The sequence below is a fragment of the Chlorocebus sabaeus genome, chromosome 3 (assembly GCF_047675955.1).
Source record: "Chlorocebus sabaeus isolate Y175 chromosome 3, mChlSab1.0.hap1, whole genome shotgun sequence".
Classification (NCBI taxonomy): Eukaryota; Metazoa; Chordata; class Mammalia; order Primates; family Cercopithecidae; genus Chlorocebus; species Chlorocebus sabaeus.
In genome coordinates, this window is record NC_132906.1 from 57585252 (window position 1) to 57609047 (window position 23796).

At 40.2% G+C, this 23796-nt stretch overlaps 1 protein-coding gene across 2 annotated transcripts in view; it reads right to left on the minus strand.

The window, feature by feature from the left end:
• The window catches only part of TBC1D4 (TBC1 domain family member 4), a 208820-nt gene that overhangs the window by 182867 nt on the left and 2157 nt on the right, over positions 1-23796 (minus strand). The window contains exon 1 of one of the 2 annotated variants that reach the window (XM_073014394.1): positions 22525-22693. The exons of the other annotated variant lie outside the window; for it this stretch is intronic. Within the exon in view, the coding sequence (XP_072870495.1) occupies positions 22525-22569 (45 nt within the window). The 5' untranslated portion in view covers positions 22570-22693. Of the gene's footprint in view, positions 1-22524; positions 22694-23796 lie in introns of those variants that run through there. 2 annotated transcript variants of the gene reach the window in all.

Below are 23796 nucleotides of genomic sequence, written 5' to 3' on the forward strand. Positions count from 1 at the left end.
GAGATTTGGGGTGACAGCCTTTTACATCCTCTCCTCTTGGTACCCAAGTCCTTGTCCAGCATCCAGGAGGAATCAGGTCACTCGGACTTGAAGGATGGTGAATGTGAGGATTTTATTGAGTGGTGCAGGTGGATCTCAGCGGGATGGATGGGGAGCTGGAAAGAGGATGGAGTGGGAAGATGATCTTTCCCTGGAGTTCGGCTGTCCTCTGGCCAATCTCTTCTCCAACCATCTCCAGCCGAACTCTCAACGTTCAGATGCTCCTTTTCTTCTCTCCTCTGCTGCACAGCTCTGCCACTCTGCTGCTCTTCTGCTCCTCTGTTTCTCTACTCGTGACTCATGGAGCTTGGGGTTTATATGGGCACAGGGTAGGGATGTGGCAAGTCACAGTGGTCCTGGAAAAAGCAACATTTGGGCACAAAAACAGGAATCCCTGTTCCCATTTAAGGCCATGGGTTTCCAGGCTTGAAGATGGGGCCTTTGATGGGGAACCGCCCTCTTTTACCCAGTATTTCCCTGTGTCCTATCCGTATCATAAACAAGCAAGTGTTAATCCAGTACTCTAAGACCACTCTATTTAATGTATACCCCTTAGGTAGAAAACCTTTTAACTATATTGCATGACAAAAATCCTAAACATTTCTACAAGTATAATTTTATAACGATTTTTTTTAAATCTCAAGCTTTTAAAAAATAAAATGAAAGTCTCCTAAAACTGAACTACTAGACATAGGAGTTAGCTAATATTGTGAGAAAGGCAAGTCAAGCCAGTGGCTATGTGCTCTCCTAGGGGCCTATGAAACTGATACTGTCTCTGCTTGGCCTTCCCTTTCAGACCTAAGGCCTTAGAAAGAGAAAGCACTAGGTAAATGTAAACTGGGACCTTGTTTCACATATCCTTCCTGCCATTCTTTTGCCTCAAGAGTCTCCCTCCTTACCTCCTCCACTCCTCTCTCTTGTCACAATCTGGCTCTACTGCAATTCCCCATTCTCCCCCTTAACCTAATTACCAGCTCATGCGTTGGCACACCTGCTTCCGCCAGCATGCCCTGGGCTGGTCACACACTGATCCGCTCCAGTCCTAGCAGGAAGGAGAGCACGGATTTTTACCAGCCTAGGGCAAGCAATGTCTTAGCTTCAAGGTCGTTCTTTTCACTAGTTCTTTGTGTTTTGTTCTCAACCACTCTTCAAACTTCCCTGCCTTTCCCTTCCCCTCAACACTGACCTGATACTGTTCATTCTCAATTTCCTGTTGACTAATTCCTCGCCTAATACCTAACCTTTATCTTCTTTAACTGTGTTTCTGATTGATTGTGTGGCTTCAGTTTCTATGGCTCCCTCAGTGTGTTTTTATGCTTGGCCACCACTACTTATCAATAACAACTATAGTTTCTTACTGTCATTCTAATGACAGTAAGAAAGTGCTATCCTGTGAGCACTTTCTTTGTTACAGGCATTGTGCAAAATGTTTTACACGAATTATTTCTTTTCCATAATTTTGTGAGACAGGTACTAATATTCTACAGACAAGGGAGACTTAAGGAATTTACTAATTCTCCCAATTCCATCTAGTCAGTTTCTGGACTTTGGCACTGCAATGGTCTTGATTTTTCTCCTGCAAAATACATGCATGTGATCTATCCCACTTCTCTCTATCTCTCCTCTTCTATATAAAATACAACCTCTTTTACCTAGCTCTCTATTAAGGACCTATATGCTTTCTCTGTGTTCTTTTTCCCAAAACAGTGGTAGGACCATTCACTGTGTTTAATTATTTAACATTTTCCCTGTGTGTTCTTTTTCTTCCAAATACAATATGAACCTTTTAGTGTCCAGGTCAATCCTTATACTTCTTATAACCCTGGACACATAGCACAGTCCTATTCAGAAAGGAAAGGCTTGAAAACAACATATATATTTTGTTAAAATTATTTCAACAACGCATATAAATAATACACATTGGCAAGGCGCGGTGGCTCATGCCTGTAATCCCAGCACTCTGGGAGGCCGAGGCAGGCAGATCACGAGGTCAGGAGATCAAGACCATACTGGCTAACACGGTGAAACCCCGTCTCTACTAAAAATACAAAAAAACTGGCCGGGTGTGGTGGCGGGCACCTGTAGTCCCAGCTACTTGGGAGGCTGAGGCTGGAGAATGGGGTGAACCTGGGAGGCGGAGCTTGCAGTGAGCTGAGATCGCACCACTGCACTCCAGACCCGGTGACAGAGCGAGACTCTATCTCGAAAAATAATAATAATAATAATACATATTAGTCATTGTGTTAGATGCTAAGGATACAAAAATGGCCCTATCTGTACTTTCAGTGAGTTTACAAACTAGTGAAGAGAGGCTTGCAAATCAACAATAAAAATACAACTGCCGCAATAAAGCCATAAACAGGGAAGCACAAAGGAAGGAGCAACTTTCATCTGGAGGATGGGGACTGACATCAAGAAGACTACAGCAAAGGAAGTGACTTGTGAATGGGGTTTGTAAAGATCAGGAAACCAGGTGAATAAGAGGGCATTCCCAACAAAAAGACCAACGTGTGTAGAGAGAGATGTGGAAGGCCAGGTGGGCACGAGGAATGGTGAGAAGTTCAGAGAGCTGGAAAGCAGAGATGAAGTTCAGGGAAAGAGAAGAATCAGAACTACCAACCCATGGTATGGAGCTTGAGCATTCTCTGAGTAACTGGACTGGTTATAAGAAAGAAGAGAGAAGGGCCAAATGAAGTGGTTCACGCCTGTAATTCCAGCACTTTGGGAGGCCAAAGCAGAAGGACAGCTTGATCCCAAGAGTTCAACACTGGCCTGGGCAACATAGCGAGACCTCATCTCCACTAAAAATAAAAATGAAAATAAAACGGCCAGGCATGGTGGCACGTGTCCATAGTCCCAGCTACTAGGGTGACTAAGGTGGGAGAATCACTTGAGCCTGGGAGGTCAAGGCTGCAGTGAACCAACTTCATGCCATTGCATTCCAGCCTGGGTGACAGAGCAAGATCCTGCTTTGAAAAAACAACAAAAAAGGAGAGAGATAAGGAATGAAGTAAATGGTTGAGCCAAATTTATTCCTTCAATGACAATAATCTTACAGACCAGACACTAGAGGTATACAATATTAGGCTGTACCCATTCATACATAAAAATGTGTTTCCATAAATAGCCAATATAGTTTTTCATTATCATCTTCCATACCATCATTATCACTGAAGCCACTTGCTTACAAAAGAGTGAATCTAACTACTCTGCTGTATACTGGGGAGCCACTGAATGTCTGCAAAGCAATCAGAGCTCAAATTCAGTTGAGCCACTGTTTAAGCTATTTTTTCTTATATCTTAGAATCTACAATACATAATGGCATGAAAGAAATGCAAGTAAGGGCTTAAGAGAAAAAAGATGTAAAGACCATCTGTATTTATTTGTTCCTCAACTCATTGAGAAAGGACTTCAAGTAAAGGACTATCCATGGATTTCAATTATCATATGCTCTCCAGATCCCATTTCCATATAAATTTCTTTAATACTAAAGCCTCAAAAAATTACTAGGTGCTATAAACTTTCCAGCTGTACCAAAATGCTCCTTCAAAGTACTATGATTATATTTCTAAGGAACATGGAAATCACCACAAAGCCATTGAAAGAAATGTTTAACTTGATTAAACCTGTAAATGCCATATTCTTTATAGAAATGTAAGAATGACAGAAAAAGCACTATCATTAAAATTTCCTAATCATTGAGTTCTTCATTTCCTACACACAGGTAGCTATACCAACTTTTAAGTCTCTGACAGATTGAGACATTTTCTTAAAGAATGAAAACCTGCAGAAGGCTTAAATGTTAATTATTTGTCATTTTTTCCTTGAAACACTCTTCAACCAGGCCCTGAAACTTCCACATTCCTTGAAACCAATTGCAGATCTCATGTCAGAGAATATCGAGTACCCCAACAAGTGTGTACTATCTCTACAGCTTCACCTCATGATTAACATGAGCTTAGGCTACTACCAGTGTTTATCTGTTATGTTGAAATCACTTACACCTCTTATTCCCAGTTGCCAACCTGCTAATCTTACACTTGATTAGCCTCAACCAATATTTGCTAATGGCTACAGTGGAGGTGATGACAATGGTGGTGACAAGGATGATTAAAACACTGTGACAACTACAAAATTCTCATGGCTCTCACTGTCTAATCCATAACCAAGAATTACCCTATGAAAATCCAATGCCGTCACCATTACTATTTTTGTTATTCACAGATCAACAATATATATGAAGGGCAGTACAATTACGGAGACAGCAAATCAACCAGAGGAACAGATGCAAATGTGTCCAAGGTGTCCAGTGTTCTAAGCCTCACCCCAGACCTGCAGACCTAAAGTTTAATATGATGCCTAGGGTAAGTACCAAATTGTACATTACCTCAAAAAAAGATAAGCAAAGAGAAGAATGTTATATTTATAACTTGTTTGCTTTCTGGGGAAGTCAAGTCAGAACCTTATCTCTTACTAGGTAGAAGAGTTAAAATGTTGCCTTTTTCCAGGACTAAATGTTCTTCCAGAACTCATAAACCTATGAGGGTGCAGGGTAAAGGGAAAAAAGAAAAAAAAGATTTGACAAAGCAGAGCTAAAATGTACCCTCCCCCGCCCCCCATCCCTACACAAATGCCTACAGCATCATCTTCCAAAGCTGAGAGAATCATTACCACCTTGGGCAAATTGGTTGGCTAACAATGTAGCCCAAATGACTATAAATAAAGTCTTAATTACATTAATTAGAGTAATGTCTTCCTGTAGATCATCTCATTATTTGGGGGCTCTGTCTCGGCCTTGGAGCCAGAACCCTACTTGGCTCATCACCATTGCAGATCATCCCACCTCCCCACTGCATATAACACTGCTCATAATTATGCTTCAATGTGTCCTAGACTCATTTCTTCTTACTATCTGACAACAGAGTTCATCTACTGGTATTATCTAGTTTCAGCAAAGCATCGGTAATAATGTCCTTGCAATGACTGTAGAATACAACCTTATGATTACAGGCTGATCTACCATCTGACTTCCCAGGAAATTACCAAACTATTGATATGTAAAGTGATATTTTAACTGCTGTTTAAGTGACAGATACTCTAACAATCATCAATCAAACCCCCAAGCATTTGGTAACTGTTAACGCACTCACAGTATTGCCAATATTCCTGCAGAGATCGAGTTTTCACTAACACTATAGAAAAAAAAAAAAAAAAAAACTCAAAACAATTTCACCAGAGGTGGTGTCAAGAAGTAGTAATGTAATGATGTTACTCATGGTGTTTTAACAAGACTGTACTGTGGCAAATCCTAAGGCTCTTGGTGTTTCCTGAGTTTAAGTGGAATTGATTCCTGGAGTCGTAATTTAAAAAAACCTGTATAGGAAGGGGCCTTGGGTTCCCTAACGCACTGGTTCTCCAAATTCAGGCTGCACAGAAGTGCTAAGGTGACTCCATCCCAATGACCTATTTTTAAACAGAGATTACCAGGGACCACGTTGGAGATTCTGATTCCACATCTCTACAAAAGGACGCAAGAATCTAGTAGACATGTACATATTTTTTTGACTCCCCACAAAGTTCTTATGTGCAGTCAAGTTGAAAAACACTGATATATCACCCTTTCCCCCTTACTTGCCCCCAGTAAGATTTTGATTTCATCAACCTCAATATTGGTGACACTGATTGCCAATTCTTTAGAAATCACAATTACTGATATTAAGATGTCATATATCTGAGGTATCTTAAGTCAGAAAATGAAAAAGTTTGCAAACCACTGTTAACATCCAGCTCATCTTATTATAGAAATAAGAATTCTTGATTTACCCGCTAAAATCTTGTTTCTCCCACATTCCCCCAACCAGCTTTCCTCATATTGATACATGGTCCCAAGACTACCGATTAGTAAAATATCAGCGCATCTCAAGTCAGCCTGAATTGTTCACCTCCAAAAGTGGCCTTCTATGACCCTTCTCTTTCTTTTGGCTACAAGTCACAGAAAAATCAACTCAACTCATATAAACTGAAAAAGTACCACAGGTAGTAGTAATCAGGTTTATTTCTGTCAGAATTCAGGTACAGTTTTTTCCCAGTTGTCCCAACAATGCCCTCCTCAGTATGTTAACTTCATCATCTCTCTGGTAGTAAAATAACTGTAACAGTTCCAGTTTCTAAATCTACATGCAACAACCAATTAGAAAACTTTCTCAAAGCCCCTGGCTGTTGGGAACAGGCTCCCAAATCTGGCCATAAACTGGCCCCAAAACTGGCCATAAACAAAATCTCTGCAGCACTGTGACATGGTTCGTGACGCCCACGCTGAAGGTTGTGGGTTGACCAGAATGAGGGCAAGGAACACCTGGCCCACCAAGGGCAGAAAACCGCTTAAAGCGTTCCTAAACCACAAACAATAGCATGAGCGATCTGTGCCTTAAGGACATGCTCCTGCTGCAGATAACTAGCCAGAACCCATCCCTTTGTTTCAGCTCATCCCTTTGTTTCCCATTTTAGTTAATCTGTGATCTACAGAAACGCTTATCACTGGTTTGCTGTCAATAAATATGTGGGTAAAACTCTGTTCGAGGCTCTCAGCTCTGAAGGCTGTCAGCCCCCTGATTTCCCACTCCATACTCTACATTTCTGTGTGTGTGTCTTTAATTCCCCCAGCGCCGCTGAGTTAGGGTCTCCACAACCAGGGTGGTCTCGGCACCTGGCAAATGCCCTTGATCTTGCATTGGCACAAACTGAGTTACATTTCCTGGAACCACTGTGTGTCCAGGGACAAACTTACAAACTGGCTTGAGCCTGGATTCCTGGGCAAATCTTTCCTGTAGCCTACTGGCTCAGAGACAGAAGGAGAAATGACTGAATAAAAACAAGATTTTATTAGGAAAAGAGAACTGAAGAAACTACCTACTACGAAACCCAATCTAGAGTAAGTTTCCTCTTTTTTTTTCCTCATAACATTACCTTCTTTTCCTTCATAGCCTTCATCACAATTTGAAATTGAAAATTTGTAGGTATGTTGCTAACATCTACATAGCACTTACCATATGGTACTGTTCTGAGTGCTTTACACAAATGAATTCACTCACTCCTCACAACAGCCTTATGAAATCTGCACATTTTGACATCCCCACATTATAAATGAGGACATACAAGTAGAGAGAGATGCCAGAACTTGCGCAGGGCCCTAAGTGATGGAGCCTGGAGTCCCAGCAGTCGGATTCCAGGGTCCAGGAACTCTGCTATCACCTAATGCCGTTTTTCACTTAGTTTTGTCCCACTCCTCCACAAATTTTAAGATACATGAAGCAGTGAATGCATCTGCTTTATACACCACTCTATATCAATATTCAACACAGTACCAGGCACACTGGAAGCATTCAGCTTACAACACAACTGAACAAATGAAGGAACGGAGGGAATGAATGAGTGAATAAATGAATGAGGTAATGAACAAAGGAACAGCTAGAAAATCATAATCCAGATCAAATGACTTTTCATGTTACATGACTAATTACAAAAGGGTGGAGACCAGAGCTTCAATTTCCTGGTTCCAGTCTGGCTTCTCAAGCTGGAGGTCCCTGTGTAAAGCAAAAACAGAGCTCTAAGCCTACACAACCTTCTGAATGGACCCCTCGTCTCAGCAAAGGGCATTCCAAAGTTAACCTGAAAACCACTTCACGCCATGATGGGGGTGGGGGGCAGGCACACCTCATTATACCTTCCTCCCTTCTGGAATTACTGATAGAACAGACTCTTTAAGTCTGAAAAGAAACATTTACAATCTTTTCCCTCTGAAGCCTACTACCTAGGGACTTCACCTGCATGATACAACCTTGGTCTCCACAACCCCTCATCTTAACCCACACATTCCTTTCCATTGATTCTAAGTCTTTAGAAAATAACACTTTCAACCAGTTGCCAATCAGAAAATCTTTTACTCTCAGTGTGACCTGGACACCCCCACTTCTACATGTCCTGTTTTTCCAGACTGAACAAATGTACATCTCACCTGTATTGACTGATGTTTCATGTCTCCCTAAAACCAAGTTGTGGCCTCACCATCTTGGGCACATGTTCTCAGGATCTTCTGAGAGCTGTGTCACAGGCCATTGGTCACTCTTATTTGGCTCAGAATAAATCTCTTCAAATACCTAATAGACTTTGACTCTTTTCATCAACACCTATTCCACAGGGTCAGACTTGTGTAGTCAATAATAAGTGGTCTTTTCTCCTTTGCAAAGCCTCCAAATGGCAAATGAAAACTCAGCAAAAGTTAGTCACTTCTTTTAAGACTGATCACAGTGAACATGTCCAAAACAGAGAATAACATGAGTTAAGGATGGGATTTTCCTGTATTTACTCTAACTGCATTAGACAAATGAACATTTTGTTCATTGACAGCAAGAATCTAAAGCAGAAAATATACACAAAACCCTATGTACTATCAGGTACTGAGGATATTTAACAATAATTTTTTTAAATCAACAGTTTTCTAATAATCAGTTCAAAGTCTCCACTTGAATTATGAAGATCTAAATATATGCAAAGCATTTGTTGTGATTCTCCTTCACGGTAGTAGCATGGTTTTTAAAAATAAGTCATCTGATGACCAGGCACAGTGGCTCATGCCTGTAATCCCAGCACATTGAGAGGCCGAGGCGGGCAGATCATGAGGTCAGCAGTTCGAGACCAGCCTGACCAACATGATGAAACCCCATCTCTACTAAAAATACAAAAATTAGCTGGGTGTGGTGGCGCATGCCTGTAATCCAAGCTTCTTGGGAGGATGAGGCAGGAGAATCACTTAAACCAGGGAGTCAGAGGTTGCAGTGAGTCAAAATCATGCCACTGCACTCTAGCCTGGTGACAGAGTGAGACTCTGTCTAAAAAAGAAAAAAAAAAAAAAGAAAAAAATTAAAATTAAAAAAAAATTATCTGAAAAATGTAAGCAGCTAAAAAACAATTATAGGACATATACATGTCAGTTCCCACTGCCAATATGTATAATCAATTCTGCTTTCAGAAGAAAAATCATAGCAAACAAGATTTCCAGAGAAACTACTAGTTGGTACAATCACATGCACAAAAAAATCTATTCACCTGACTGGTTCCTAAGTAAATGGGGTAATATATTATGGCTCAAAATCAATGCTAACAAGTAACTCTCATACTCAATATGTGCATTACAACTTGTCCCTTTACAGAAATGATGTGTTTATCCTCCACTCCAAGAGCAAAAGAAAACAGCCTTTGTAAATAGGCAAACATGTTATGAAACTGTCTATTTTCATATTTGCCTTTTGCCTTAACAAGCAGCTGTGTTTGCTGTTTTGAATGCATCATCAGCAATGTCAATGTTTTTGGGCCAAGATTATAATGGAAAGCAGGTTTCCAAATATCATTTCAATTATTATAAAAACTAATGACAAAACAGAGAAACGCATATATAAACCACATACTGCTTCATCAATGGTGTAAAAAGAAAAGCTGCTTAGAACTTATTACTGTATGAGACTCTCCTACACCATGTAAGGGACCAAACATTGAAGAAATGTAGAAATGAGTACTGCTCATACTAGACAGACTATGAAGGAGCAGAAAAGGCCCTTTTGAGGAAGGAGGTGGAAGCAGGGAGCCTGTATTTACAAAGGCATATGACTATGGCACCTGTTAGGTTTTCCTAGAAAAATAAAGTTATCTCTCCTTGTGTAGTTTTTTTCTTTAAAGTAGAACCCCACCGGGTACGGTGGCTCACGTCTGTAATCCCAGCACTTTGGGAGGCCGAGGCGGGCGGATCACCAGGTCAGGAGATCGAGACCATCCTGGCTGACATGGTGAAGCCCTATCTCTATAAAAATACAAAAAAACAGCCGGGCGTGGTGGTGGGCGTCTGTAGTCCCAGCTACTCGGGAGGCTGAGGCAGGAGAATGGCATGAACCCGGGAGGCGGAGCTTGCAGTGAGCTGAGATAGCACCACTGCACTCCAGCCTGGGCGAGGAGCAAGACTCCGTCTCAAAAAATAATAATAATAAAATAAATAAATAAAGTAGAACCCCAACCCACAAGAATACTACAGTCTTACTTGCCATCTTACCTATAGCTTGGTGCATGCCTCAGTGGCCATGAAAACTATAATCGACCTACCAAAACCTCTTATTCCAAGTATTAAATAAAATATATACAAGAGCAGTGATTATTATTCTGTCACAAGAACATGCTGTTTTAGCAAAAAAAAAAAAAAAAAAAAAAAGACATTCAGAATACAAACTCTATCTCTTATAATTGGTCAAGAGTTCACTGTGGACATTGGCCAGTTTTTTTCTTGCTCTTCTCTGACCTCACCCAGATGGATCTCCTCTCCATTCATTCATTTCCCTTTTTGATTTCAAAAAGCATTTGAAACACCTCTTAGCCTGCCCTGCCAATTTGTTAAGACAGGCCTTGAAAAGCTATTAACCTGATTAGTTTTTAAAGAAACAGGGTAATGAACAAAGGAACAACTAAGAAATCATGATCTGGATTTTTCATGTTACATGACTAATTATGGAACAGTGGGGTCCAGAGTTTCAATTTCTTGGCTCTAGTCCAGCTTCTTGGGCCTAAGAAAATGGTCAGTTTCAGATTTGGGAGTAAAAACTTACAGAACCCATTCTCAAGCACTGTGTTACTAAATAGCCTTCCAAATGAGAACATGTTACCACTGGGAAGCCTAAATAACTGAACTGAACTGAAACTAAAAATTACTCCAATTATTGCAAGGATATATTTGCAAAATCATTAAGGCTGATCATCTTCCAATCCCCAAATCCTCAACTCACATAGGACAAGGCGACGCACATTCTCCTGTTGGTAGCTTTAGTAAACTTCCTATGTTTTGATCAGGAGGGAAAAAAAAAAGCTCTTCTCAAATTAGACAACAAAATATTTTCAGAAATTACATAAGTTACTTTATAATCCTTTTTAATATTATAAGCAGTATGAGGGCTCTAAATGTGTAAATAGCCATAACAAAAAATACCGGGCAAACAGAATACAATCACCACTTGTTAAACATAAAGAAAACTAAAGGCAACCATACAAAAACAAACATGTATCTTTGCCAGCAGACATGAATCTGCTCCTGTGGACTCAATTCCTTGAGGGCAGGGATCAATTCTTACTCAACCTAATTTCAATTAGTTGGAATGAACCCATACTACAGAACTAGGTTCTGGGCACACAACCATGTGCAGGTAAGATCACGCTCAGTATGAAGTTTGCATTCCAGAGGTGGCGACAATGCTCCCCAGAAGTGTAAAAAAGAAAATTAATTTTAAATGAGTAAGTGTCAAAAGAAAAACAGCTGAGACAGAAGTGAAAAAGTGGGATACCCACCTAAGGGAGGCCAATCTGAGGAAGTGACATTTGCAATTTAACAGAGAACTGAAGCCCAGGATAAAAAACTAAGCTCGCAAATAATGGCAGTCACACATACAAAGGCTCTGGAGTGATTTCAGAGTTGGGCTTGTTTAAGGATGGGGCAGATGACTTATATATCTGAATGTAATGCATGCAGGAGAGCAGTCTTCAAGAAGACACCCGGAGACGAATGGGGTGGAGTCACACACAATCACATAAGGAATCTGCATATTATTCTGAATGCAAGGGAAACCTGATCTGGTTTGTACTTTACCTCTCCTACTACTCCGTGAAAGAAGGGACTGATGGGAGAGCAAGCTGAGAACAAGGAGAAGAGGTGAGAGGGAGTGTGGTAATCCCAGCAAAAGATAAGGTAGTGAGATCTGGGTGGTGTCAGTGGTAATGGAGAGCTGCGGACATATGAAAAATGAATTGTGGCCAGGTGCTGTGGCTCACACCTGTAATCCCAGCACTTTAGGGGGCTGAAGCAAGAGGACTGCTTGAGCCCAGGAGTTTGAGACCAGCCTGGGAAACATAGCCAGACCGCGTCTCTACAAAAATATTTTTTAAAACATTAGCCAGGCATGGTGGCTAAAACCTATAGTCTCAGCTACTTGGGAGGTTGAGGTGGGAGGATCACTTGAGCCCAGGAAGTCAAGGCTGCAGTGAGCTACGACTGCACCACTGTACTCCAGCCTGGGCCACAGAGCAAGAATCTGTCTTCTACCCCTCCCCTCCCCCAGAAAAAGGAGTTTTGGAGGCAGAATCAATGTGACTTGCCTCAGTGATTGAAATTGAGGAGTGAAAAAGTAGGATTCAAATATAATTCCCAGTTATAACAGCAAGTATATATTCAAGTGCAGACGTCAAGTAAGCATTTAAATACTGAAGAAAGTTTGGGCTCAGAGGAGAGGGCTAGGCTATGGTAATAAATCTGGAAACCATCAATAAAAATTGTTTAAGTAGGTTTTAGAAAGCACATGGGGTTTGGAATCCCAGATCTGCCACTTACTAGCTCCAGTCCTTAAGAAAATTATTTGAGCTTTAGTTTTCTCATCTATAAAATGAGGGTTAAAACACCTATTTTTTTTTACAAGATAGTCTAGAGCAGGGGTTATCCATTTTTTTTTTCCATAAAGGACCAGATAATAAAGATTTTAGGCCTGGGGACCATAGAGTCTCTGTCACAAATGCTCAGCACTGCCACTGTAGCATGAAAACATAAACAATACATAAACAAATGAGTTGGGCTGTGTTCAAATAAACTGTATTTACAAAAATAAAGGCTATAGTTTTGCCAACCCACTGTCTACTGCAGTATTTGTCAAAGTGTGGGCACCAGACCAGCAGCATCAACATCAACTGGGGAAGACAGGGATGCCCTCTCTCGTCACTCTTATTCAACATAGTGTTGGAAGTTCTGGCTAGGGCAATCGGGCAAGAGAAAGAAATAAAGGGTATTCAGTTAGGAAAAGAAGAAGTCAAATTGTCCCTGTTTGCAGATGACATGATTGTATATTTAGAAAACTCTATCGTCTCAGCCCAAAATCTCCTTAAGCAACTTCAGCAAAGTCTCAGGATACAAAATTAATGTGCAAAAATCATAAGCATTCTTATACACCAGTAACAGACAAACAGACAGCCAAATCATGAATGAACTTCCATTCACAATTGCTTCAAAGAGAATAAAATACCTAGGAATCCAACTTACAAGGGATGCAAAGGATCTCTTCAAGGAGAACTACAAACCACTGCTCAGTGAAATAAAAGAGGACATAAACAAATGGAAGAACATACCATGCTCATGGATAGGAAGAATCAATATCATGAAAATGGCCATACTGCCCAAGGTAATTTAGAGATTCAATGTCGTCCCCATCAAGCTACCAATGACTATCTTCACAGAATTGGAAAAAACTGCTTCAAAGTTCATATGGAACCAAAAAAGAGCCTGCATTGCCAAGACGATCCTAAGTCAAAAGAACAAAGGATCTAGAACTAGAAGTACCATATGACTCAGCCATCCCATTACTGGGTATATACTCAAAGGATTATAAATCATGCTGCTATAAAGACACATGCACACATATGTTCATTGCGGCACTATTCACAATAGCAAAGACTTAGAATCAACCCAAATGTCCATCAGTGACAGACTGGAGTAAGAAAATGTGGCACATATACACCATGGAATACTATGCAGCCATAAAAAAGGATGAGTTTGTGTCCTTTGTAGGGACATGGATGCAGCTGGAAACCATCATTCTCAGCAAACTATCGCAAGAACAGAAAACCAAACACTGCATGTTCTCACTCATAGGTGGGAACTGAACAATGAGATCACTTGGACTCGGGAAGGGGAACATCACACACGGGGGCCTATTATGGGGAGGGGGGAGAGGGGAGGGATGGCACTGGGAGTTATACCTGTTGTAAATGACGAGTTGATGGGTGCAGCACACCAACATGGCACAAGTATACATATGTAACAAACCTGCACGTTATGCACATGTACCCTAGAACTTAAAGTATAATAATAATAAATAAAAATAAAAAATAAAAAAATTTAAAAAATATCAACTGGGAACTGTTAGAGATGCAAATTTAAGACACCACCCTAGACTTACTGAATCAAAAACTCTGGGGGTCAGGGTTGGGGTCCAGCAATCACATTGTAGCAAAATCTCCAAGGATGAGTCCCAAATTTGAGACTCTCTGGTCTAGAACATAAATACATATAAAGTGATTAGGTGCTATTTTTATCGTCATTAACCTGGTTCCTAGAAGTTTAGGGTATAGCTCCTAAACATCAAGTCAAATGCTGGGTAATTTTGGCAGATCAAGCAAAAGACAGATAAAAATCTCTGTTAAACTATATGATGGGTTGGCCAGGCATGGTGGCCTGTAATCCCAGTACTTTGGGAGACCAAGGCAGGCGGCTCACCTGAGGTCAGGAGTTTAAGACCAGCCTGGCCAACATGGTGAAACCTCGTTTCTACCAAAAAATATATAAACTAGCCAGGTGTGGTGGCACACGCCTGTAGTCCCAGCTACTCGGTAGGCTGAGGCACAAGAATCACTTCAATCTAACAGGTGAAGGTTGAAGTAAGCCAAGATCATGCCACTGCACTCCAGCCTGGGCGACAGAGTGAGGCCCTGTCTCAAAAAAAAAAAAAAACCTATACGGTGGGCTTCAGTGAAAATACTGGAGAAATTAAAGGTTGATTTTTACATATTCTTTATTCCAAAGAAGTCTTCTACTTTCTCATGTTAAGATAGATTTAATTATGTCATGTTCACACTCTACTTATTAAAATGAACAATTTAATTTTAAATATATATATATATATATCTCCAACCTAACTTCCAATAGAAGAAAGGTGATATGCCAATCAACTTCCAGATCCCTGATGGAGGATTAGCTATTAGGTAACAGTCTCTACGTTATAACTAATGTACTTTATTTACATGAACAGAGAATAAATAAATTTATCAATGTGACCAGTCGGAAGGTTTAAAATTAATGGAGCAAGGTAAAACATAAAGGGGTATCTATAAATAGAATATACCACCACTTGTTTTCATATTGTTTAATACTGCTATTAGAAACTAGACAAGCCAGACCCAGTGGCTCAAGGCTATAATCCCAGCACTTTGGGAGGCCAAGGCAGGAGAATCACTTGAGACCAGGAGTTCGAGGCCAGTCTGGCCAATGTGGTGAAAGCCAGTATTTACTACAAATACAAAAATTAGCCAGGTGTGGTGGCACACACCTGTAATCCCAGCTACTCAGATGCTGAGGCAGGAGAATTGCTTGAACCTGGGAGGCAGAGGCTGCAGTGACCTGAGATTGGGCCACTGCACCACTCCAGCCTGGGTGACAGAGTAAGACTCTGTCACCAAAAAAAAAAAAAGAAAGAAAGAAAGAAAGAAACTAGACAAAGACGCACCTATTGAACCTGTCTGCCTGCCTCAAATTAGATAAAAGAATTGTGGATGGCCAGGCATGGTGGTTCACGCCTGTAATCCCAGCACTTTGGGAGGCCAAGGCGGGCAGATCACCTGAGGTTGGGAGTTCAAGACCAGCCTGGTCAATGTGGTGAAACCTCATCTCTACTAAAAATACAAAAATTAGCCGGGCATGGTGGCAGGCGCCTGTTGTCCCAGCTACTCAGGAGGCTGAGGCAGGAGAATCGCTTGAACCCTGGAGGTAGATGTTGCAGTGAGCCAAGATTGTGCCACTATACTCCAGTTTGGGCAACAGAGCCAGACTCCCTCTCAAAGAGAAAAAAGAAAAAAAATGTGGATGGGCCGTGCGCCATGGCTCACGCCTGTAATCCCAGCACTGCAGGAGGCTGATGTGGTTGGATCATGAGGTCAAAAGAGACCAACCTGGTCAACATAGTGAAACTCCGTATCTACTAAAAATACAAAAATCAGCTGGGTGTGGTGGCAGGCACCTGTAGTCCCAGCTACTCAGGAGGCTGACACAGGAGAACTGCTTGAACCTGGGAGGCAGAGGTTGCGGTGAGCCGAGATCGCGCCACTGCATTCCAGCCTGGGTGACAGAGCAAGACTCTATCTAAGAGAAAGAAAAAAAAAGAATTGTGGATGGATTTAAAAGGGTCATGCCCACCACCACCATGTTCATGCCAACAGGCTTTTACAAAATTCCATACAACAGCCAAAATAAAATCTGTACAAAATAAAATCTGTCTGCAAATAAAGTCTGTTAACAGCCTTAGAAGGAGCTAACAGGAAGGGGCGAGGACCAGAACTAGATCCTCTCTCAGGAAAAACAAGACCAGCTCCCATGACGAGAAAGAAATCCCATCAGGCAAGTAGCGCATAATCTGTAAAGAGTTAGGCAACAAGCATTGGGTGGTCTTCAAAGACAGCGGCAGAATCAGGGAGATCCAACACAGAATAATGAGGTATCCAAACTGGTCTCCCAAAGAACTTGCTACTGGAAATCTGGGAGCAATAATTACCTGGAGAACCAAGGAGAAAGGACATCAGTTTAATTCAGGTAAACTCAGGAAAAGCTCTCAGACTGCCCAGTCAATGGGAATTAAATGGCTGAAACCAAGGCAAGAGATGAGTTGGAAAAGCTGGGAGCCATGTAGGGACCAGAAACAATTTACTTATTGATATTTATTTATTTATTTATTTAGAGACAGACTGAGACTCTGTCACCCCAGGATGGAGCGCAGTGGCACAATCATGGCTCACTGCAACCTCCACTTCCCAGGTTCAAGCGATTCTCATGCCTCAGCCTCCTCCTGAGTAGCTGGGATTACAGGCATGCACCACCACACCTGGCTAATTTTTGCTATTTTTAGGAGAGATGGGGTTTTACTATGTTCACCAGACTGGTCTCAAACTCCTGGTCTCAAATGATTTGCCCGCTTTGCCCTCCCAATTTTTACTGATTTTTAAAAGGTCCAAGCCATAAATGTATATGTCCAAGTTACATAATCCATTATTAAAAATATATATGAAGATACAATTGTAAGATACAAAAAAAGATACAATTGTGAGATATAAAAGATTTCTAGATGTGTTCGACCAGAAGCAGTGTTTGACTTAGAATCTGAGACTGATAATAAGCTACTCACAAATTATATAATATTGATAGCACAAAGTTTCCATGGTCCTAACTTAGAGAATTTTAAAAATGTGTGTGAAAATTCACAAAAGTTAAAAGTGAAGACTATTCAACTGGTTAAGGGTATCTACAAAATAAAAACGCTAAAGCAGCGAATGTAGGCTTCTATTTTTAGTCAGAAAGATTCCATTACTTAGAGATCCTCTTTCCAACCCCGACATCTTGCAAGAAGTGAAACTTGGAAGAGATCAGTAAGTTAAACAGTAATAACAACCCTGATTTCCTTCTGGTGAGACTGCACAAACCTATGGCAAGAGTACCCGAAATGAAACCAACCAAACTTTTAATCCTATATTTTGTCCCCTTCTGTCATATAATCATAGATATTAAAGACATATTAAATGATATTCATATACTTTATAATTCAATAAAATACATTCAAATTCATGGTTTACTTGTTTTTAAATATATATCCTAGTGATCTTTTATGCTAACCTAAAGTTATAATGGTTATAAATACTATAGACTCATAGTTTATTCCCCTGCCATACTTAAAGACACTAAATCAAAGATACACCAGAGTTCAGCTTTACCAGCCTAACAAATCACACAGATTTTTTTATTTCCCCTTAAAACGGAAAGTACATACTGACATAACTATACTCAAGTGTGCATTCAGCACTAATTATTATTTTACAAACTTAATAAGCATATTTACCTGTGGAGATTTTTAACATGAGTAGGAAAAAGTGATAGTATAAAAGTTGATAAGACCGACAACTAAAAACTAATTTTCAATAACTGCATTCTAGTGTAGCAGGTAAGAAAACAAGCTTTAGAATCGGCCTGAATAGAAATCTGCTTCTACCAGTACAGGTCTTGTGGCCTTGGAGAAATAATTTAACCTTTTGTTTTTTTTGAAGCTCACTTTGTCACCCAAGCTAGAGTGCAGTGGTATCATCTAGGCTCACTGCAACCTCCATCTCCTGGATTCAAGCGATTCTCTTGCCTCAGCCTCCCAAGTAGCTGGGATTACAGGCATGTGCCATTACACCTGGCTAATTTTTGTATTTTTAGTAGAGATAGGGTTTCACTCTGTTGCCCAGGCTGGTCTCAAACTCCTGACCTCAGGCGATCCACCTGCCTTAGCCTCCCAAAGTGCTGGGATTACAGGCATGAGCCACCATGCCCAGCCCATAATTTAATCTTTCTATACCTCAGTTTTCTCATCTATAAAATGGAGGAAATACTGGTATGTACTTCACCCAGTTACTGTGAAGCTAAAATGTGATCACCTAAGAGAAGCAGTGAAAGTAGTGCTATTACCCAGGAAGAGCTCAATAAACATTCACTTTTAAGGAAATGCATTAAGGAGCTACTCAAACTAGACAGTGCAATGTCAACATACCATATTGCATACCATATTCCAACCTTAAAGTAGAAGCCAATGATATCCTTAGAGTTGACACATCCCAGCGAAGTATTCAATTTGTATAAATATTTTATACAGACCATATGTCAAGCAAAATCCTTTACTTGGTCAAATAAGTCCGAATATACTATTACATTAAATCATAATTGATCTGTTCTTCACTTTACAAGGGGGTACACATCCAAATAACTGCATGTTGGCTTAGTTCAGACATGCCAACACAGTCTAAAGGAAATGGGGCTCTGAAACTACCAGCCAAATGTTTTTAAACCAACAGAAGCCTTGAGTTTTTGTTTTTTTTTAAGTAAATAAAATTGCTTGCAGTAATTATTTAGGCTGGCCATCATCTTATTCACTAAATTACCCAACTCTACTTCTTTTTGCATGATTTTCTTAATAGTCAGTATATTAAGCATGCTGCTATTTTTCTGACTTGTATGAGGTAAATAATACACCAGATAATCTAGAAAATTCATGGAAATCATCAGTTTCCTCACTAAGCAATTACTCACACCAAACTGAGAAAAGGGCATGTGAGCAGTGTCTGCCTTACTGAATGGTGTTATTTCTCAGGCTGTAAATCAAGGTTTAATTTTTTCAAACTATTGTAATTTGAAATTAGGATATACAAGTTGAGTACCCCTTATCCAAAATACTTGGGAACAGAAGTGTTTCAGACTTTGAATTTTTTTTTCAGATTTTGGAACATTTGCATATACATAATAAGACATCTTAAGGATGAGACCCAAGTCTAAGTATAAAATTCATTTATGTTTCTGGTGGGCGCAGTGGCTCATATCTGTAATCCCAGCACTTTGGGAGGCCCAGGTGAGCAGATCACTCGAGGTCAGGAGTTTGAGATCAGCCTGGCCAACATGGTGAAACCCCGTCTCTACTAAAAATACAAAAATTAGCTGGGCGTGGTGGTGCACTCCTGCGTCAAGGTATTTTTATACAATATTTTCAATAATTTTGTGTGTTTTGACCATGATCACATGAAATCAGGTGAAGAATTTTCTACCTGTAGTGTCATGTTGATGCTCAAAACGTTTCTGATTTTAGAACACTTTGGACTTCAGATTTTTAGGTTATCTGTATTCCCCTCAAAATGAACTGTTTATTCCACCTGCAGAACTCAAAACCTTTGGCTGAAAGGCAAAGTTTTCATTCAACATTGGCATGGTCTTATGATATCTGGCAGAATAATGTCTATCTCAGGAAAAGGACAGGCAAACCATTAAGCTAGAAGATGAAGAGCTTCTTAAAAATATTCCATAGTCGGCCGGGCGCGGTGGCTCAAGCCTGTAATCCCAGCACTTAGGGAGGCCGAGACGGGCGGATCACGAGGTCAGGAGATCGAGACCATCCTGGCTAACACGGTGAAACCCCGTCTCTACTAAAAATACAAAAAACTAGCCGGGCGATGTGGCGGGCGCCTGTAGTCCCAGCTACTCCGGAGGCTGAGGCAGGAGAATGGCGTGAACCCGGGAGGCGGAGCTTGCAGTGAGCTGAGATCCGGCCACTGCACTCCAGCCCGGGCTACAGAGCAATACTCCGTCTCAAAAAAAAAAAAAAAAAAAAAATATTCCATAGTCAAATATTACTTCTCCTCACATTCAACTGGAACTTTCAAGCCTGGGAAAGACTGCAAAAATAACCAGGGGAACAGAAATGGTCATACAGTCAACCAAATGAACCAAATAACCTAGCACAGGGTTTCTGAAACTGTGGTCACCAGGCCAGTAGTTTGAGCATCACCAGGGAACTTCTTAAAATCAGAAATTGAGGGTAGGGTCCAGTGGTCTCTTTTAACAAGCCCTCCAGGTAATTTTGACACACACGCTGAAGTTTGAGAATCTCTGGTTTCTAATAATCAAGCCCTGACACTGAACACCTTCAATTTTCAGCTTAGGGCTCCTATCCTAACATGCTCCCTTGTGGCTGGGAGTCTCTGGGCTATGTTTGTGCCTTTCCCCCAGATATTGCAGTCAAGATTCTACCACAGAGCCAAGGCAAATTAACCTCCACTTCAGAGTGCAGGGAGGAGAGAGAATAAAAAATGATTACAAAGAAAGAGAGAGATCTATCTGTCCACAGAACAAACTTCTTAGAAAGCAGAGAGGTGAAATCTTCCAGGTTTCAATTTCTCTTCTCTGGTATTCTCACTAGTATATTCCCAAAGCCACTAACCATCAACTTTGAAAAAGAACTGAAAAATGACCTTCTAAAAATACTGACAAAACAACTGGTTACCTGAATAAAGTTTGGATAGTAATAAACATTTTTAAGAGAACTGAGACTTGGGAAAAAACTGGCCTTAAACTCCTTTTTTAAATTTTAAGAATACAATTTGTAAAGTCTCTTTAAAATCATTCTTGCAAGCTTCAGTAAACATACACAAAAACAACCAATGAACATTATAACAATCATGTTTTTATCATTTAAATGATTGTTCATCCTATAATTATAAAATATAATGATGCTTCAAAACTCACAGGCAAATGTTAATTCACAATTAACATACCAAAGTCTCATATTTTCAATGACAACTCCTGCTTTATTTTTTATTGCGGTAATAAATGTATAACATAAAATAACGTTTTAACAGAAAAATTTGGGTAATGCCATACAGACTCTTTTTGAAAGTGGATAAATATTTACAGAGTATTAGTGGCCTACCCTAGACCTTTGGGAGAGAATCAGATATTCTTGGTTCCCCAGTTCAAGTCTATAACTCACTTCATCCCAATGGGATTAAGCCCTTTTCCCAGTTCAAATACTCAAGTTTAGCTGAAACGTGCTAAGTCTGACATTCCTCCTGTATAAGACTACATAGGCTTGACTAGAGACAGATCTACCTTGGCATATATTCGACCCCCATCTCCATTTCTCTTAGAACCTGGGAGAAACAGTGGTGCATCAAGCCATTCTGGTTGAATGCTTTTCCTGACACACATCCTTAAATTGACTCTGACCCACCAGGGAGGTTTGCAGCCAAGAGGGAACACATCACTGTGGCAACTCCCCACAATAGACCCCCAAGCAATTAGTACAGCACTCCCAGCTCTGAGGTCAAATGTAGATCCAACTCCAATATGTGAGTAGATACTCTTGAAAACGTTATCATTTTATATTAGTAACCACAATCCTCCAACTCAGTGGCTCTGCATGAACACAAACTTTGCCATGGTGACCGTATATCCTGGTTTGTCCTGAACAGTCCAGGTTTATTACTCACAGTGCTTGTGTCATTATTAGTGGTGCCCCTATTGACAATAAAATTGTCCCATATCAAACAATAAAGTAGATGGTCATCCAACAGATAGGGCCATTGCATTAAAGGAAAGGCATGAGAGACAAACCACAGGCAAGTATGTTAGGGGATGTTTGCAGGTCTACTGCTCTAGGCTACCTTTGTAGACTTTGTATACTTTGTCAAGGACTGAGGGAAACACTTAGGAGACTCTCTTAACAATGATCTTAAGTCCAAATAAATAATTCTCCACTTCAAATGTAGAACTCAGAACAAAGCAAACAGCAGGTCTTCCTTCTGATTTCAAGGGTACCCAGAACTATCCACAGCCAACTCTGCAAGAAGCATACTGCAGGATGATAATATGTGGAACCGAGCCCTTTAACATGTCCAACTGCAGAATCAACACTCTGGGAAGTTTTCTAGTAAATTCCTCAAAAAGGATGGTCCCAATTTCCCCTACTATGAAAGCCATATCAAATGAACCTGGATGCTCTAAAGGAAATACGGCAAACAGCACATAGTGTCAATCACTGCACTTGTCCACTCAACAAATATTTATGTCAAAGATCAAAAGTAGCAGCTCATGGATCTCTGAAGCCATCTCTCAGATGTGTAGTGTTTGGCCCAGATAGGATTCTTAAATGTTTACAATATTTCCCAATACTTTAAAATGCAAGGTCATTTATAAAAATTCAGATTTCCACTTTCTCTTGGGAAATCAGCAGCTCTAGCGATGCTAGACTTGCATTCCATTCATGCAATTTCCAACTGGAACTAAGTAGCACCTTGAGAAAGGAGTCACTATTCATCCAGTCCTCCATGGTCCTCATTCAACTCTCTTCTTCATCATTTGAGTTTGTAACCACCGATTAATGGCTGTAGATGCTCTCTAGAGACACTACATCTGGCCCTTCAAATTAATAATCCTCTGCCAGGGAATCTCTTGGTTAAGAGCAAATAGTAATTCCTGTCTTTATATCAAACATGCATCTGGGAAAAGGCAATAAACAGGAAAGTCAGTTAGAGGTTTTCTTGAACTTTTATGAGAAAGTCCTATGGCTTCCACTGCTCCCACTGGACTAAAAGGTGGAAGTGATCCTAAACATATTAATATTTATATAGTTCAGCCTCTAACGCTTAAATATATAATGGAGGAAAATAAAGGAATGTTTATAATTGACTTCCTACCAATGAGACCAGGAGGAACTCAACAGCAGCTATTGAGAACTCAAGGTGCCATGACTATCATTGAGATTAGCAACAATGTGTCAGGCATCAGATGTGGCTGGAGGGAAATAACTTTAACATAAACCCCTAAGAGTCATGAAAAGTTCCTTAAAGTCCTGAAAAAATGCAACTGGCTCCTCCTTACCGCCAGAACCAGAAAAATGTAATACAATAAAGATGTAACAGCTTTCAGAAACTTTCCAATTTTAACATATGTAAAAGCTGAAAAGTTTTGAACAAATGGTCACAAAATGAAATTCATTAAATCGTGGTTAGAATCTTGAAATAATTTTAGTACAATATTTTGCCATAAACATAACAGTGATCACAAATTTAAACTGCTCTCTTCACATCAGGAGTTCTTTTTATTGGGCGCCTTTAATGCCAGCTACTCGGGAGGCTGAGGCACGAGAATCGCTTGAACCCGGGAGGCAGAGGTTGCAATGAGCTGAGATTGTGCCACTGCACTCCAGCCTGGGCGACAGAGCGAGAGTCAAAACTCCGTCTCAAAAAAAAAAAAAAAAAAATTTTACAAAGTGATGAAATCTAAGACAATTAACTTTTATTTTCTTCAATTCAACTATAAGCCTTTTGTGAAAACTATTCTATTCCAAGTCTTTCAATTACAGACAGAAGAATTGTGAAATAAAAAAATTAAAGCCTTATTTATAGGATGCTTTTCTCATCTGGCTACTATTAATTTCCCAGCTATCAAAAGAAAGCCACATGGTGCAACCTGAGACTTTATTTATATTTAGACAACAATATTTTTCCAAAGAACCTAAAGTACTGTGCAAACATTAAATAACCATTTTTAAAACAGCATTTTT